At 35.2% G+C, this 18,666-nt stretch overlaps 1 protein-coding gene across 3 annotated transcripts in view; it reads left to right on the top strand.

Moving 5' to 3' along the window:
- The window catches only part of METTL4 (methyltransferase 4, N6-adenosine), a 48,311-nt gene extending 34,921 nt beyond the window's left edge, over positions 1-13,390 (top strand). For all 3 annotated transcript variants that reach the window (XM_028092369.2, XM_028092367.2, XM_028092368.2), the window contains 4 exons: positions 2,901-3,075; positions 5,406-5,512; positions 5,885-5,976; positions 11,756-13,390. In XM_028092369.2, coding sequence (XP_027948170.1) covers positions 2,901-3,075; positions 5,406-5,512; positions 5,885-5,976; positions 11,756-11,901 — 520 coding nt within the window. In that variant the 3' untranslated portion in view covers positions 11,902-13,390. The remainder of the gene's footprint in view (positions 1-2,900; positions 3,076-5,405; positions 5,513-5,884; positions 5,977-11,755) is intronic.
- The last annotated feature ends 5,276 nt before the right edge of the window (positions 13,391-18,666 follow it).

Here is an 18,666-nt window from a genome sequence, read left to right as displayed (position 1 = left end):
GGAATCACACGTTACATTTGGTCTTTATTTTTCTTTTCTTCCTTTAATGCAGAATAGGCTCATGGCCATTTTTTACTTTTTAGGATATTGACTTTTTTAAGATCCCGTGTTCCTTTTTTGTAGATTTCCTACCATTTGGATTTGTCTGATTGTTTCTTCATGATTAGATTCAGGTTAAATATTTTCGGTAAGAATACTACCTTGGTGATAAAGATGCATATTTTGGAATTTGCTCTGTGATTTCTAGGAGATTAAAACTAAAAAATGGAATATTTCATTCCTTCCCCCTTACTGCACATCATCCTAACTAAAAATCGAGGCAATCAAAGAATCTGCAGTTATTGGAACATCAAACTTCAAATTTTTGACCTGATATTTTTCATACTTTGGCAAACTTTGTTTTTTTAAGTTACCACTTTGATTATAAGAAATGCTAGTCTACTAGAAGAGCACTGGTCTGGATGGTAGGAAATGGGTGCATGAGATATGATTTGTTTTACTCATTTATTTATTTAAGAAATACTATTGATCATGTCCTCACATTATACAGTTGCTGTGTGTGAGAACTGGATTCCAGTGTTTATTGCATTTGGCCATTAGAATGTCATTTATTTTTTTCCAGAGCAGGTATAGTAGTAGAAACCTCATTATAGTCAATTGACGAATAAAATAAAGGAGACAAAGTAGAAAGACTAAATGCATACCAGTCCTTAGCTTAGTTGTAGAATTGAGGGAATTTCTCTTCTCTCTTCCCCTCCCTACCTCCCCTGTTTCTCTCTTTTTCTCCCTTTAAAACCTAGGCTGATGGCAAGGAACTGCTAGAGAGGTTGAGACACAGAGAGAGAGGAATAACTAGCATTGTAAGATACTGGAAGATGGGAATAAGAGAACACAGCTGGAGCAATAAGCTCTAGTTAGGTGAAGCCATACCATTTGATTTAAGAGGAAATGTATACAAATGGATAAGTGAAGGTATATAAGGAGAGAGAAGGTTAGGTAGTTGAAGGGGTCAGGTGGCCTTTATTTTTACTGATGTAAAGAGTTAACTTCATCTGCCAAGAGTGAGTTTAGGTAAGAGATTTGAAAAGAGATGAGGGTTTGTAGTTGACTAAGGATAAGTAAAAGAATTGATGAGTCATTTTGAGAGCCTGAGAATGGGTTTAATTGACCCAGTTCTTCACTTTTGCATTTTTCTCCCCATACGAAGAGGTTGAATTGAATTGTGTGGAAGTTGGGTTGAATTTAAGATTAGAGGTTTGAAGGAGCTGTGGGGTGAAGGGTTAAGGGTGGATGGGAATTTAGGGTGCTAATGGGAGGGCAGTGAAATGATTGGTAGGTAGTCTGTGGAGAAGAGGCACACGTGTGCAGGAAGAAATGATAGACTCAATAAAGTAAAGGAATGGGGCATGGTTTGCTTTGGTAAGGTCAAAGAATAGGTTAGGGATAGGAGGTTACAGCCAGAGATAGATCAACGTTTAGTTTCAGAAATGGAATAAGTGTGAGCAATGGTGAGGTCCAGGTTAAGGTAACTGGAATGGATTATTGGGATCAATGCAATTGTATTTGTTTAGGGGAAGAATAGTTGAGGTATGCACATTATATAAATTGTGCCTTGAAATTGCCAGGATAATGGCAAGATTTGTGTTGGTAAGGTAGAAGGATCTTAGAGCTTAAGGCTTCATTGATTATGGAAAATGAGGAAGAAATGGGTTCAATAAAGAACATTACATTCTAGCACAGCCAGATGGCATACCTCTCAAAGAGAAGTGGATTTTATGCAAATGTGGAGGAGTTTTAGCCTGGAAGTGGCTAATAGGGGAGCTAGGAGAATAAGGACTCTCCTCTCTCTGTTGTGTGTGTTGGGTGTTAGAGAAGGGCCCACATTCATTAGACTGGATTTTATAGAGCAAGTAGTTCCAGCAACAGAAACTAAACTTCATGCTGTTAATGACTAGGAGGTGCAAGACTATAGAGTTTTTTTTAAATTAAAGCATGAGGGTTTCTTTCTTTTTCTTTCTTTCTTTCTCTCTCTCTCTTTCTTTCTTTCTTTCTTTCTTTCTTTCTTTCTTTCTTTCTTTTCGATTTTATTTATTTATTTGAAAGAGAGAGAGGAGAGAGCACAAGCAGGGGGAGCAGCAGAAGGAGAGGGGGGAGCAGCAGAAGGAGAGGGAGAAGCAGGCTCCCCGCTGAGCAGGGAGCTCCATGACTTGAGCTGAGGACAGACACTTAAACCGACTGAGCCACCCAGGCACCCTGAAAGCATGAGAGTTTCAAGGAGCCAGTGGAATTGATTGGAATAAGAAAGAAGCAGGATGGGGCGCCTGGGTGGCTCAGTCAGTTAGGTGTCTGCCTTTGGCTCAGGTTGTGATCTCAGGGTCCTGGGATCGAGCCCCACGTCGGGATCTTTGCTCAGTGGGGAGCCTGCTTCTCCCTCTCCCTCTGCCTGCTGCTCCCCCTGCTTGTGCTCTTTCTTTCTGTCAAATAAATAAAACCTGGAAAAAAAAAAAGAAAGAAGCAGGATGATAGATTGAGGGTTGAAAATATAGTAGAATATTGAGATAGCAGTTTCAAGACTAACTGTGATGGGGTCCCTGTATAATGTACGATATTTGATTAATTTTGAATGGGAGACAAGTATATTAGTGAAATTACTAAAATGTAATACATTTAGAAATGATAAAGATAGCCTGACAATTTTATACTATTAAAAATGAAAAAGGGTTAATTCTGACTTGCATGTAACAATGTATCCACTGGGTGTCACTGTGGCTTCATATTTAGTTATACAAATAGGTACAGGAGCTTTGTGTCTGTGGAGTCAATATTACATGGGTCTTCTGTCTGCTTATTTTTCCTTTTTGCAGTGAATTTGGTAGTATCTTTTTTTTTTTTTTTTTTAGGTACAGCTATTTATCACCATTGCAAATAAAACAGATACCTATTCCTAAACTGGCGGCTCCAAACTGTCTTATCATTACTTGGGTGACCAATAGACAGAAGCACCTACGTTTTGTAAAGGAAGAACTTTATCCTTCTTGGTCTGTTGAGATAGTTGCTGAGTGGCACTGGGTAAAAGTAAGTTGAAAAATTAACTTATTTGTTAGTATGGTGTGACATATAAGTCACATAAATGTAGCATCTAATTTTTAACACTTAACATGTCACTGCTCTACTCCTTCAAAACAGTCTATTTAAAACTTTTACTTTGATACTAAATACTTTTTTCTTTTTGATGCTAAATACTTATATCTTATTCTCAAAGGCTTTTTACTTTTTGTTCTGTGTCTTTTTGTAGTAGAGTCTCAAACTGCTGGCCTTAGGAAATATTTGATTCAGGGAGATATCAGGATGACATTCTAAAAAGCTCTGATGTCTGTAGTTTAAAAAACAACAAACAAAAACTTTGGAGAATCTATCAGGAAACATAGAAATAGTGTTGTCCTTCATCTTCTTGCTCTTTACGCATCCACAATTTCAGTCACCCTCTGTGGGTTCTTTCCTGTTTTGTTTTGTTTTTTTCTTTTTTCTTTTTTCTTATGTTGCTGGGGATGGGAGGGAGAATAGCTAAGTAACCCAGCATGGAAGAGGTGGAAAGAACCAAGAACCTTACATACTTGAAATTTTAACTTAGGTCCTCAGTGCCTTATGTGCTGCTGTGCCTATTTTTGAAAGAAATGACTCCAACTCTTGGATTGGTTGAATGATCTTTAATATCTTTGTTTACTATAAGAACAAAAAAATACAGAAAAATAAGGCATCAGTTCAGAGTCCATTGGACATCCTTTTAAAGATGCATTGTCTACTTAGATGAATTTTGCAAAAGCCCTCCTACATTTAAAAAAGATAAACCCACTTGTTATCAATTGAATGTTTAATATTTGTATAGCTGATACATTTATTTTAAACGGAAGAGTTCTGTTTTTATGTACTTTGTATGTATTTTGTGGTCTACTGGTATATCTTCTAAAAGGTGTGTATATTGTTTATTTACGCCTATTTTAATGAACTTAGCAAACAAACATTAACAGTTGTATCTTTGCTTTTAAAACATACTTTGGGCTTAGCTTTGGTTGGTTTGGTATATAGGACATTGATGGGAATATAAAACTCCATTCTACCCTGTACATTATAACAGTTCTTTTATTGTCAGAGATGGGGGTCAAAGTCAGGAAAAGGGTACCTTCTGAAATCAAAACCAGTAAAATGTTAATACATAAAATCTAAGACTACCCTATTCATTTTTAGTACTAATCCGTACAAGAGATGATATAAGCCCAGAGTTTAAAACAAAAGTACGGTATATTATATGAAACACTGTTAGGTACCTATATGCACTGTTATAACAGAAGGAGTAATTTGCATTGAATATAAAATATATCCAAATAATAAGAATTTGCCTGTATTTATACAGCACTGTGTGGAAGAGATGCTGTCTCTCCTAGGCCCTAGAGGTGATAATAGGACTTTACTGATTTGGCTTTTAATTACCTTGATATTTAGTAAAAGGTTCAATAGATAATAGATATGAATATTCTGATGGTGAAAATACGTATTTTAATGGTTAGTTTATAAATTGATATTGCTATTATAAATTGTGTTTTCAATTTGATTAGCTTTAAGTGAGTCTTTGAGAGTATGATCACTCCAGGATGAAATGACAAAATTGAATTTCTGGATTTATAATGCCAAGGGATTAGACTAAGTATTGTCTGTCTTATCAGTCTCTGAGCTTTTTTTTATTACTAATTCTAGCTCTGACAGTATTTAATGACACTGTATTCTATAAAGTTTAATAAGATATACTTTAATCCACTTAGTCACATTGCCAGTAATCCGTAAATTATTTGAATGAATAAATGAATTAATGATAACATGGTTTCAGGAATAAATTTTAATGAAAAGTAGATTTTTATGTGTAAGATGATAAAGTGATATTTAAAATATTTTAGTCCCTTATAGCTGCTCTGTCCAAGTGATGCTCACTAGTCATATGTGGCTCTTTAGCACTTGAAATGTGGCTTGTCAAAATTGAATTGATGTTAAGTGTAAAATATACATTGGATTTCAAACACCTAGTATGAAAGAAAAAATATAACATACCTAAATAAATTTATTACATATTGAAATAATATTTTGGATATGTGAGACTAAACTAAATATGTAATTAAAATTGCTTACACATTCTTCTTACCTTTTTTAATGTTTAATGTTAGTAGAAAATTTAAATTACACACGTGGTTTGCATTTGTGGCTTACATTTATTTTTATTGGATAGCACTAGCCCAGAGGTTTAATTTCTTTCTCTTTGGCAGAAACTGTATAGTGATAGAAAAAAACCCAAACTCTTTCCTGGATATTTACACATGTATGATTCTATTTTGTTATGTTTTTTTTTCTCCTATCAGATCACCAATTCAGGAGAATTTGTGTTCCCGTTAGATTCTCCACACAAAAAGCCTTATGAAGGTCTTATACTGGGGAGAGTTCGAGAAAAAACTGCTGTAACATTAAGGTAGGAAAGGTGATTTTTCAAAATTGTATAAATGTATACAAAATTAATAGTATAATGATCATTGGTTTTCCTTAATTTTTACATTTTTGAAAATCTGAAAATGGCCCAGACCAGAAAAATGTGAATGGTATGGTACATGAAATTTTATATTATCTTTTATCTAGTGTGTAATTGTTGAAGTCATTATTGAAGAAAAGGAAATTTTTGGTAATGTCTCAATACTTAAATTGCTGATTTATATTATTGCTTCTATTCTTGAATTTATTTTTAAGTTCAGATTCTATTTGAAAGGTGAAAAAAAGGCAACTGTGACTTATATATGAAAAATTGTCCTTTAAAATAAAATTTACTTTGTTGTTTTGTTTTAATTAGGAATGAAGATGTAAAAGTACTTCCCATTCCAGATCACAAGTTAATTGTCAGTGTGCCCTGTACTCTTCATTCACATAAGCCACCGCTTGCTGGTATGTTTTTATAAAATAGAATTGTTATGACTTCTGTCAAATTGAAGAAAGGATTGAATTTAGTATTTGAGTGGTGTAGAGATTTGGAAATTAAATTGGATGTTTTATTTTTGTTAATACTCTAAAATTTTACAGCAGAATTTATGAATAGTGTTTTTTATTTATTTTGTTACAAAAGCTTTATTGTTTTCATTTGGTCCATGATTTGAGAGAGGGCTTTATGAAGGTTAAAGGGCTGCCTAGTGGCTGCAGGGAGAGGCACAGGCAGAAGCTCTGACATCGGGGGATGTAGAGGTGCCCGTCAAAGGCTCCTGGGCTCTGGAAGCTCCTAGTTGTGCTTGAGGATGAGCCTTTGGAAGAGATACTTGACTGGCCTGGCCCAGCCCAGGGCCATCCACCAGCCAACCTGTGGAGGTTAGTCAGGTGGTCACCCAAGTTCTTGATGAGTTTTGCCTCTTCATCTGGAAGTGGCTCTCCAGTAAGTCACACAGATGGGGATTTGTATGGGCAGAACCCAGAGCATACATATCCAGAAGGGCCTGGTTCAGGATGTTCTTCAGGGCCGTGCAGCTTCCATGGCATCTACGGCTTTGCCTCACTCATTTTGGGACGGATTCTTCATGTTTTGGAAAGGGTGTGGCTGCCGCACAAAGTTAGATTTTGCGGTGGGGGAATCCCTATGACTTGATATGTAATCCTTATGTTTTGGTTAGGTAGTGGTAGACAAGAAGTATTTGTAACCCTATATTTTTGAATTTATGTTACTATGTAGCAAGCGCATATATTTTTAGGTATAGAGCTATACAAATTTTTTGAATTTGAAGATGCAAAAAGTTTTGCATCTTCTAAGAGATGCCTGGCAAACTTGAGGAAGAAGTGCCTAGGCCTTCCGGAGTCACATCGTCACAGTCCAAACAAGCCCTGAGAGGTGGATGTAAGAGGTCTGCAAATACAGGTTGACTAGACAGTTGACAGTGGCCTCCACCTTGGGAGAATAATTCTGAGGAATCTGGGAGCTCACCGTTTGTCAGCAATAAGGAGCTAACCACAAAAAGTGGGGTTGGCTTGTCCTGGAGGTTGTTCCTGGAAAGGAGATTGGAAGGTGGTCGGAGGGTAGTCAGAGATTGGAAGAAGGGGGTCCCTGGGTCTGTTCCATCCAGAGACTGTTGAAAAAGATTATTGAACCATTGAAGCAAGAGATAGCTTTGTGGGATTGCTGGCTATGCTGAATAGATTTTTATTTCACCTCTGCTTTTCCTTTTATACCATTTTTTTTAGATTCCCCTTATTGATTATTACTCCCTCACTGTCCTTGATAGACTGAAGACTGATGGGACAGCTAAGGATTGTAGTTCTACTAGGGGCTTTATTTCACTAAGAGGGCTCTATCCCTTGCTTGTTCTGAAACCAGGAGCTCAGAAAAGCAGTCAGAGAGAGATACTGAGAATCCCCTTGATACTTGGTAGAGATTCAGTTTTATGTTGAGGTAGTGTTGCTTTTTTGAACTATTGGAAAGGTAATTGCTGCAGCCTGGAATTCTTACTAGCCTTAATGCTTTATTTAGTATAATGTTCATCATTCAGTGAAACTAAGCAGCAAGGAATAATGGAAAGTTTTGTGGCTTTGGAGATTGACTAACATGAGTTTGAATCCTGGCTCTGCTACTTAATGAGTTACTCTATTTTTTACCTCAAAGTCCTCATTTAAAGAGAGACTAATGATATTTAATCTTTTAGAGTTGTGAGGATTGCTTATAATATATTTGAAATTCTGTAGTATATATTAGAAGCTCTGTAAATGCTAAATTTTTCAAGTGAGAGTTTAAAAAAATAGGAATGTAGGGGCACCTGGGTGGCTCAGTCGCTTAAGTGTCCGACTCTTGATTTTGGCTCAGGTCATGATCCTCAGGGTTGTGACATCAAGCCCCCATGTCAGGCTCCTCACTGGGCATGGAGCCTACTTAAGTCTCTCTCTCTCCCTTTCTCTGTGCTCCCCCCAAAAAATAGGAATGTAAGTCCTTGAGACATACTCAATTTGTGATTATTTCCTATTCAAAAAATTTTTTGAGGAATTTTTTTTTATTAATTTGGTGATCCTTGCTTAAAAAACCCAAAACATTTAAGCTGCCACTCAGGAAAACTACAGGGTCCCCAGCCTATCATATTATTTTGTAGAATATGGGCTAGTTCATGAGCTAGAATACATAGGAAAGTGAATACAGATTCTCAAGGTAATTTTTATTGATAGCGCTTAGGATTTCTGTTATCTTAAATTACTTATGCAGAAGTGTTTGTAGTGTTACTTCATTTGAGAAATACTCAGATGTTTTCCTGATGATTCATTCTTGACTTAGAGGCATGCTGAGTGAATAATCATCTTTAAGCTTTGTACTGTCATAGACTCTTAATTGCATTAAATATTAGTGACTTAAATGAGTGACATTGTACTGTTCTTTGAGGAAAAAATTATGTTTGGTACCAGTATTCAATGGAGGAAATCTAATTTGTATCCTTCTAATTTGAATTTTCTCTATCATTTAGTGAGTATCAAAGCATAATTTAGTGTTCGTCTTAGGGCTTAGTTTTTTACTTTTAAAAATCTAAAAACCAAGACCCAACCTTTCATTCTCAAATTATAGTTAAGCTGTTTATCAATTCCTTTTACATAGGCGAAATTATGTTTAAAAATTAATCTTAAAAAACAAGGTTTTAAAATAGTAAATAAAAATTAGTCTTTTATTAATCCTAATAAAAATGAGTCAGCCTGTATCTATGAAGTGCAGTTCTGCCATATTCCCAGTAGAGGGCAGCACAAACACAGTTTTTTTTAGGATTGAGAACTTTTAAAAAAAGAAAAGTTAGATTTTGCGGTGGGGGAATCCCTATGACTTGATATGTAATCCTTATGTTTTGGTTAGGTAGTGGTAGACAAGAAGTATTTGTAACCCTATATTTTTGAATTTATGTTACTATGTAGCAAGCGCATATATTTTTAGGTATAGAGCTATACAAATTAAAGCCATCAAAAAACAATTTCTGCATTGTATTTTATTCTGAAATCCTAAATCTAGGTTTTAGGATAGTACATGTTCTATATGTAATGCTTAGAACTTTTACATGTAAATGTTCTTAAACTGTTTTATGTAAATTCATAAAATGAAATGTTCTCTCTTTTGCTTCTAGGGGCACCAAGATTTTTTAAAAAAATTTAATTTTTTAATTAATTTTTTTATTATGTTATGTTAATCACTATACATTACATCATTAGTTTTTGATGTAGTGTTCCATGATTCATTGTTGCGTCTAACACCCAATGCTCCATTCAGTACGTGCCCTCTTTAATACCCATCACCAGGCTAACCCATCCCCCCACCCAAAAAATTTTAATTTATTGCTACATTTACTCTGTTTTTAAATTTTGAAGTTTCCTGCTACAGATTAAAAGATAAGCATTCAATAGCTATGGGTTGTAATCTAACAATTATAAATGTTTATAAAATTTAAAGATTTAAAAATATTTGGATCAAAATTATTTTTTATATTTTACCTTAGAGGAATTTTCACTCCTTTTACTACTTTACTCACTAACAGTTTCTAACTGAAGAGTAAAACACAGTTTGATAAGATTCTGTGCACTGGTGTTTGAGCCCCTTCTCCCCAACCCTGCCCTTTGTTCCCAGAGCAAAAGGGGAATGACTGGCTATGCGTGGATTATTTCCTCTTCTTTGATTAGAAGTATGTTTTGCTAATGTCAGATGTTATATAATTATCTTAAGTATATGTATATGTCATATTCATACTTTATACATTTGAATTTACTTTTTAAAAATTGAGGTATAATTAACATACACCATTATATTAGTTTCAGGTGTACAACAATGATTTGATGTATATATATATTGAGAAATGATCACCAATCACAATAAGTCTAGTTAACATCCATTACCACACATAGTTACAAAATTTTTTCTTTGTGATTAGAACTTTTAAGATCTCGAGTTTACTTTTAAACTGATATTTAAAATTAGTAAGAATAAAACATTTCCATTTATTTGCTTTTATTTCTTTTGCTTTGTTTTGAAATGTGGTTAACATTTTAAAAATATTACTCCTTGACTTTCTATTTTTGTCAACCAGAAAGGAAAAAAAAAATGCAGAAATGTGTTACATTGAGAAAGTAGGAGGTAGTAAATGGGTTTAGGTTTTATGTACTATATTTGTCAACTCCCAAGTGCCTGGCCATCTTTTTCTACTAGATTATGTACTCTTAGAAAACATGGGTATCTGTTTCCTTTGTTAAGTTCCATAGTACTGATTATAGTGGATGCTCAGAATAGTAAACATTTTTGACTGGCTGACTCCCGCCTGTTAGACTCCAGATTATGGTTTAAGAATAGAGTTGCTACTGTATTTGTACCAAAACACTGAACAAACAAGCAGAAACAAAGAAAACCTTGCTTCATATAATCTTAGACCACATTAAAAGTGAATTGAGGTTAGTAAGGCATTGAATTCATGGAGAAAAAATGGAAAAGTGATATAAGTTTATTTTCCTCTAAGACTCTGGGGAAGTCTTTCTCAGGTTTAATAACATTTAATTATACACTTATGAAAGGACTAGAAGTCTCATGTTAGCATCACCTAAAAGCTATCAAAGCCCAAATTTGGGTTGTGGACAATGAATGCTTTAAATTCTTTGATTTTTGATAAACAGGACCAAAACTTTTATAGAAATAAACAGTTCTTTTGCTGAGAGAGTGATTGGAGAACATTATGAACATGAAATTTTTTATATGTTTTCTTTTAAACTTTACCTATATCAAATACTCCTAAGGAATACTTACCGTTCCTAAAGGGAATTCGATAAATTTCTTCCAAGCTCAATCTTGTATAGTAATTAAGAACTATATTTAAAAAGTGCTCTTCTAGGACTTTTCATCCCTGAATTGTTATTTTCATACCCAGTTCCTATAATGTGGTTAATATAGCTAACCAGCAATGATCAAGGTTAAATTAATCAGATTTAAATATTTGTAATCCAAATGAACATGTGCTTTAAAAAAAAGCTTCTATGCTATTTTCTGTTACTCTGTATCATAGCATTTAGTCAACATATGTATGAGGTAGCTTTTTCCTGATAAAATACAATTTTTAGTAGTTATTACATTACATAAGGACTACTTGTGGAAATAATGTGAAATTTTAGGTAAAAAGGATCTATACTTTGGAAATGATGGAATGTGCTACCAAGTTATAGCTATGAGGGTATTGTATTTGTTAGTTATATTGTTCAATATTTTTATTGGTATCCAGTTCATTTACTGCTCTCTTGCCAATATATATGCTTGCAGAAACTTATATTTTATCTCAGTTTTGTAAGTGGGTTATTTTTGTGTTGTTTCTATATAGTTCTTTTTCATGCACAGATTACATTTATTAAAAAAATTAAGTTAGTACTCAGGAGATATATCAGCAGTATTGGAAAACTGAAAAGTCACCTGTGAGGGTGTTAAAATTCTTATTTCTCATCTACAAATGAAAACTGATAATCAAGACTCCTGAAATTTCTGATGGTGTGTTTCTAGTCTCAGGAGTGGTTATTTCAAATGACTTCTAACTACAAATAGTAGAGCCTGTGATGAAATCCTTGAAATTAATTAGCTGTCCCCCCCTTTTTTTTTTTTTAAGGAACCATTCCCGCTTTTCTGCTTTAAACTGCTAAAAGGAAATTGATTCCTTTCTTAATAATAATTTTTGTGTTTTTTCTCTTTTTTGGACAGAGGTTCTAAAAGACTATATCAAGCCAGATGGGGAATGTTTGGAATTGTTTGCTCGAAATTTACAGCCAGGTTGGACTAGTTGGGGCAATGAAGTTCTCAAATTTCAACACATGGATTATTTTGTTGCTCTGCAGTCTAGAAGCTGACTATGATCTTAAAGTTGTGATTTTCTTCACTTTTTCCTCACCCCTTTTTCCTTCATTCTAACTGATACTGCCTTTTCTTACCAACCAGGATGCTTAGAAATGTAAACAGGACTTGGTTTTTCTGCCAAAGACCAGAAGTGACTAGTTTTTATGTAATTTTGAGATGAATTTACTTAAGTTGTACTAGTATTCCCCATTATTCTGGATTCACTGCAAATAAAGAGGTAAGCAGTTAGAAAAATGACAAGACTTTGTTATTGAAAAAGTTCGGAAAGCACGCACTATGGACCAGAGGTCATAATTCTGCCTATGGATGTGTTTCATTTGGCCCATATGGTGTTATAAAAAAAAATTTGAACCATCATTCTGAAAAATCGGGAAATTTCATGTAAAGTGTAGATTTTCACTTTTCTCTAAACATCAGAAGCTCTGGCTGCATTGCGGTCTGTATTCTTTCCTGGCATCAGTCAGTAGGGCCCAGTGGTAGCAGCTCCCTTGGGAAGGGACATGGGCTCTGCAGTTTACCACAAAAACACTTGCTCCATGCCACTCAGTTGTATTGTCTACGTGGCCCCTGTGCAGCCCAAATTTATGATCTCTGGTATAATGTTACATTCTTGAAAAAGTATTGAGAGACCTCCTGAGTACCTTATCATTGTACTGAGCTTTTGAAACCTTTTTGGAGGGTTTTAAATTGCGTTCAAGGTCACTTTTCAAGTACTTCTTAGTTTTGCTTGGTTTTCTAGAAGATTTAAAAAGTATTTCTTATAAAAATGTCAGAAGATGGGGCGCCTGGGTGGCTCAGTCGTTAAGCATCTGCCTTTGGCTCAGGTCATAATCCTGGGGTCCTGGGATCAAGCCCTGAGTTGGGCTCCCTGCATTGTGGGAAGCCTGCTTCTCCCTCTCCCACTCCCCCTGCTTGTGTTCCCTCTCTCACTGTGTCTCTCTCTCTCTCTCTGTGTCAAATAAATAAATAAATAAATAAATAAATAAATAAAAATCTTAAAAAAAAGTCAGAAGATAACACCGCTTATGACTTAAAAGATATTTATATTATTTACAGATTTCCCGCGAATATTTTTTTACTAAGTAAAATATTTTTTACTGAAATGATTCTTTGAAAAGCATGCTGATTTGTTGTGTATAACCTTTTTTAAATTGAGATAAAATTTCACATAAAATTCTCCAATTTTTACTATAGGATTCAGTGAGTTGAGAAAACATATACTATGGTTGTCTACCACCATAGTCGTGATATAGAACATTTTCTTCACCTCCAAAACTCATGTGTCCAATTACAGTCAATCCCTTCCTCCCATCCCTGGCATTTGGTGAACAGTGATTTGTTTTCTATCATTAGTTTTGCTTTCTTAGAATTTCATATAAACAGAATCATAGAATATGTAATCTATTGTATTTGGCTTCTTTCACTTAGCATTTTGACAAAAGTATTTATATCATTTACAGCTTTTCTACAAATATTTATCTGCTAAATAAAATGTTAGATTGAGATGGTTATCTGACAGGGTTGCCAATTTGTTTACTGATTTTGCCAATGAAAAATGTTATTTTTGAAGTTTGTTCATTCTTTGAGTGTGTGAATATATATTATTATAGGCTTAACTTTGTATTTATAGGGATATTCTTGTTATTGAAATGAAAAAAAGCATTAAACTTGAAGCAAACATCTCACAACCTTCTTTGAAACTCTTTCCAGTGTCTTGTACCATTTATAGGTTTTATATAATTTGTGGACACGTTTTATTCTCACCAAGTTTTTGGACTTTATTTTTGCACCACAAATACTGATACTTGAGAGAAGAAGAGAACATTTTTATTCACTGAATGTGGTATTCAAGACACAGAGGGTTGGTTTTTTTTGTTTGTTTTTGTTTTTTTTTTAGACACAGAAGTTGTAGTCTTAGCTCTGTTCCTAAGTTGTACAACCTGTGGGCCTTGTTTGTAATACCTGTTTAATTATTGGGCTCTTTTTTGACCAAAAGATCATTCTGGAAAACGGAACAATCACATCCTTGTGAGAACAAAAAGGCCAGACTAAGAGCATTGAACTTTGACTTCATTACCCCTGAGTTTTAGCCAACTGACCTAATGAACTTTATTATTCATTTAATGTTATATCTTCATTCAGAGATTTTTATATTGCTTTTAAAACCTGTAAGGATTTTATTTTCTATCATATTTTTTTACAGACTTAAAGTCTTTTAGGACTCTTGGAAATGCTTAGACAAAGGGATAGAGCTAATGTTTGTTGAATAGTGTGTGTTACTCTTTGCTATGCTTTTTACATTTTATTGCATTTAATCCTTGTACAGTCCTGAGAGTATTATCTCGATTTAATAGTCAAGAAAACTGAGGCCCAGGAGACTATTTTGTCCTAAAACCTATAGTAGGTATTGGAACTAGGATTAGAATGCACAGCTCCCTGACTTGTAGCCCAGCCCTAGAGTTTGGTTTGATTTGGAGGCCATGCAGTCACAATTGGCATCCTGAGCAACCACACAAAAAGCCATTTCACCTGCACATGGTTAACGGCAGACACCACACTCGAGAAACTTTGGGGAATCTTGCCTCATAAGATTGTATCCTTAGAATTTCATGGCCTTTCTCTTGACAGTCTTTCACCTTCCCATTCAGGGTCCATTAGAGTACAATCACAGAGCATGTAACTACTCTTTTGGAAGCAGATCCTCTTAAGTTGGTCCTTTTTGTCTTCCTTTCTTAGAAACGGGAAGTAATAATTCTTATCTCTTAAGTTGTTATGAGGATTAAATGAGTTAACACATGTAGGGCACTTAGAACTGTACTTGGAATATTTTAAGCAATCAGTGTTTGAACTCTTCACATAATTTTTAGTTTCAGATCAAAAAGATTTTCTTTCACAATTTGTACTCCAGTTTGGGGGATTCACCTGCATACTGTCCATAGAGTTTTTCTGTCTGAACATCATATTTTCTTGATCTTTTTCTTGAGATCAGATTTCCTAGCTTGCACCTGGTTTCATACATGAGGAAGCTTTGAAATCCATCATTCCCATTGTGGTCCTGCCTGGAAACAAATAATTAAAAACAAAACAGAGGCCACATGTAGCTTTGGGTTTCAACTCTTGACTCTGAACTTCATAGTTACTGTACATTGTTCTTTGATGACTTCCATAGGTGGTTAATTGGTGGCCTTTCTCATGTTTCTTCTATATTCAGAGACTTTAGGCTCATGTCACATTAATTTTGGTTCAAAATAGATCTTTCACACTTTGATGGATAATCTGTTACACTTGCCGGACCTTGATTTTTATGTGCAACAGCTGTGGACTGAATGTATCCTCCCAAAATTCACATGCTGAAACTTTAACCCTCAATGTGATGGTATTTAGGGGTGGGGCCTTTGGGAGGCAGTTAGCGTTAGATTAGGTCATCAGTGTTGGGGGGGGCTCTCATAATAGGATTAATGGCTTTATAAAAAGAAACATGGGATCTCACTCTCTGCATGCAAGCACCAGCAAAAGGCCAGGTGAGGACATAACCAGGAAGATGGCTCTTACTGGGAACCTGACCATGCTGACACCTGATCTTGAACTTTCAACCTCCGGAACCCCAAAGAATAAATGTTTATTATGTAAGCCACCCAGTCTATGGTAATTTGTTATAGTAGCCTGGAACCACCAAAGAAATGTTTTCATTGATAAGATACCCACCAAGTAAATAAGGCCTTTTTCTTTAGATGATCTAAAAGTGAGAATAGGTTTTTCTTCTTGTATGTCAACATTTGAGCTCCCTCAAAAAAGCCAGTGTCACTGAGGGCTGGTTGTCTTCTTGGAGGAGGACAGAGAGATTAGTCTGTAACTCAGGTCTGGGCCTGGCTTTAATTGCTACCTTGCTCTGTCCTTGCTGTAGGCTGTATCTACCTTGTCCTATTCTAATCCTTCAAATTCTATGACTCAAACTCATTCTTACCAGAAACCCCAAATGCACCTTTTCAGATTTGGTACCCTAGAGACATATCTTTAGTGAATTTTTATATATTCAGCTTCAGTGAAACTTTGGGTTTTCTACTGATGGTGATTCAGAGGAGGATTATAAACACATTAAAGGCCCTCCCTTCCCTGAAGATGCTCACCAGTTCACCTCATTTGACTCCTATCATGCACCACTGGCCTACCACACCCTGGGAAGCACCACAGCACTGTTGGCATAGTTCTCTGGTTATCAGAGTTCTTTTATTTCAATTATGTCATTTTACCCTCAAAGCAGTTTTATAAAGTTGTAGTTATAATGAGGGAACAGGTTCATAGAGGCTAGCTGACATGGCTAATAAGTGATAACCAGGACTTGAATTCTGATTCCTAAATTAAGGCACTTGATGTTGTATCATGTTTGCTAATGAACCTGAGATCTTAATAATAGGCTCATTAGCTGCTAATCAGAGCATCCAGTGGGTTGCCTGAAGTAACTTTAGAATGGTTCATACATAATCATCCAAACATACCCTTCTCAATATATGATATTATCAGTTTTAAGTTATTAACACAATATTTTCATTAGAGATTTTAGTGACATTGATTGAACTGATAGCCGGAGTGCCACTCAGAATCACTCAGAATCAAACGGGCTGTGAAATCCTTTGACATAAGCTGTTAGCATATTTACCATGCCGTTATGTATTCCTCAGATTAGCCATTTTAAGTTCACATTTTTAAGGAAACTCATGCAAAATACAGATTTGGATTTGAAGATGGCTATTCAAGTAGTGAGAAAGGAGAGATTAAATAAGGTAAGTACAGGTGCAAATTATTTTATGTACCATAGTAATCTGTTACCATTGTTTGGATGTATGGACAAACCCAGAACTGCATAGATGGCCTTAATTCATGGTTCCATTGACTAGTCTGCTCCAGCTTGAAAGCAAGTCAGATTACCATGATAACTCCACAACCAGCCTTTTCCCTTAAATATTCCTAGGAGTTAACCTAAATCTTCTGGGACTTCTGTGAACTTGAGGGGAACCTCTTGGTCTTTTTCAGTAGCAGTCCAAGTCCTTGGGACCATATAAAAACAAATTGATCTCTAGGGGTGGAGAACATGAGGAAACTATTTTTTTATTCACTTTTTCTGATTGGGCTTTGGCCTAATTATCAGATAACTGTGACACAACAATGGGATAACTTTGGATGACAACTAGGGCAAATGAGTGGTCACTTACAGTGTTAAGTCATTTTTGGTTAATATCTCTAAGGAAAAACATAAGGTACCCAGATTGATTTTTAGCTGCTTCTCCCCAAATTGCCCACATATATCCTGATCGTTAGTCAAACTAGACTGTTGTTATTTGAATTTAGGACTCTGTGCTTTTGCTCATGAATCTTCCTCAGTCAGGAAAAACTAGGCTGTGGGATCAGCTGGATCTATATTTTGGGTCTTGATATTTATCTTCTGAGTGACTGAGTAATTATTTAAATTATGCTTTCCTGTTTTCTGAAGAATTAGAAGGCTAATCTTTGGACTTTGTAGGATTATTATGAAGATGAAGTGAAATAACATATGTAAAGTTGCCTAGCATAGGACCTGGTATTTAGAAGTTATTCAATATATATGCTTATTTCTCTTTATTTACAGTCTTCATGGCAACATGTCTTACTTCATGATCCACTTTTCTTTTCCACCCTAAAGGAAGGCTTTTTTTCTTGCTCTTAGAGTCACGTGTATGGATTATCCAAATAGGTTTTCCTTCACATTTATCACGGAAAGAGAGAAGTGGTTTATTCTTTAGGTGGCTCGCTGAAAAAAAAAAGACAGACGACTTTATATCCTCTTGAATACCTTATGAGAGAAGGACAAATTTTTATTTATGTTTCTCCTACCAGCATACCTGGAACTGCCAGTATTTAATGAATGAATGAACTAACTCTTGGCCTTCAAGTATCTTTGAATTCTGTTAAGTAGATAAGACTCGTGTAAGAAACCATTACAGCATAGCAAACCACAGTGTACAGTCAAAGATTAAGTGGTGGAATAGATGGAAAGTGATGCAGAAGTTTAGAGAAGCAGATCACTTAGAGATCACTAAGCAATGTGAGAAACAGCAAACCAACTCTTGATTAAATTTTTTTTTTTCTAACTGTAATGATGTTACTAGACAGTAGGCAGCTAAAATGTGTGAGTTCAGAAGAATTACAAAGAAAGCATTTTGTTCTTTCTAGATTGTAAACTTTAAAATATTTTATATTTCTCTAGAAATATAGAGGATATTAGTACATGCAATTTATTTTATCAATTTATTAGAACCAGAGGCTAAATTAACAGGAGTTTTTACTTCTCTGTATTTTCCACCTTTTGAATGAAAATGTTATTTGGGCATCTTTTCTAGAGTTGTCTAGTAGGATTTTTTTTCTCATTTTTTATTGTTATGTTAATCACCATACATTACATCATTACTTCTTGATGTAGTGTTCCATGATTCATTGTTTGTGCATAACACCCAGTGCTCCACGCAGAATGTGCCGTCTTTAATACCCATCACCAGGCTAACCCATCCCCCCACGCTCCTCCCCTCTAGAACCCTCAGTTTGTTTTTCAGAGTCCATCGTCTCTCATGGTTTGTCTCCCCCTCCGACTTACTCCCCTTCATTCTTCCCCTCCTGCTATCTTCTTCTTTTTCTTTTTTCTTAACATATGTTGCATTGTTTCAGAAGTACAGATCTGTGATTCAACAGTCTTTAACAATTCACAGTGCTCACCATAGCACATACCC

The sequence above is a fragment of the Eumetopias jubatus genome, unplaced genomic scaffold (assembly GCF_037043125.1).
Source record: "Eumetopias jubatus isolate StellerSeaLion01/CBP00866 unplaced genomic scaffold, mEumJub1_p1.0 scaffold_16, whole genome shotgun sequence".
NCBI classification, from domain to species: Eukaryota; Metazoa; Chordata; class Mammalia; order Carnivora; family Otariidae; genus Eumetopias; species Eumetopias jubatus.
This window is presented reverse-complemented; position numbering and strand designations above follow the sequence as displayed.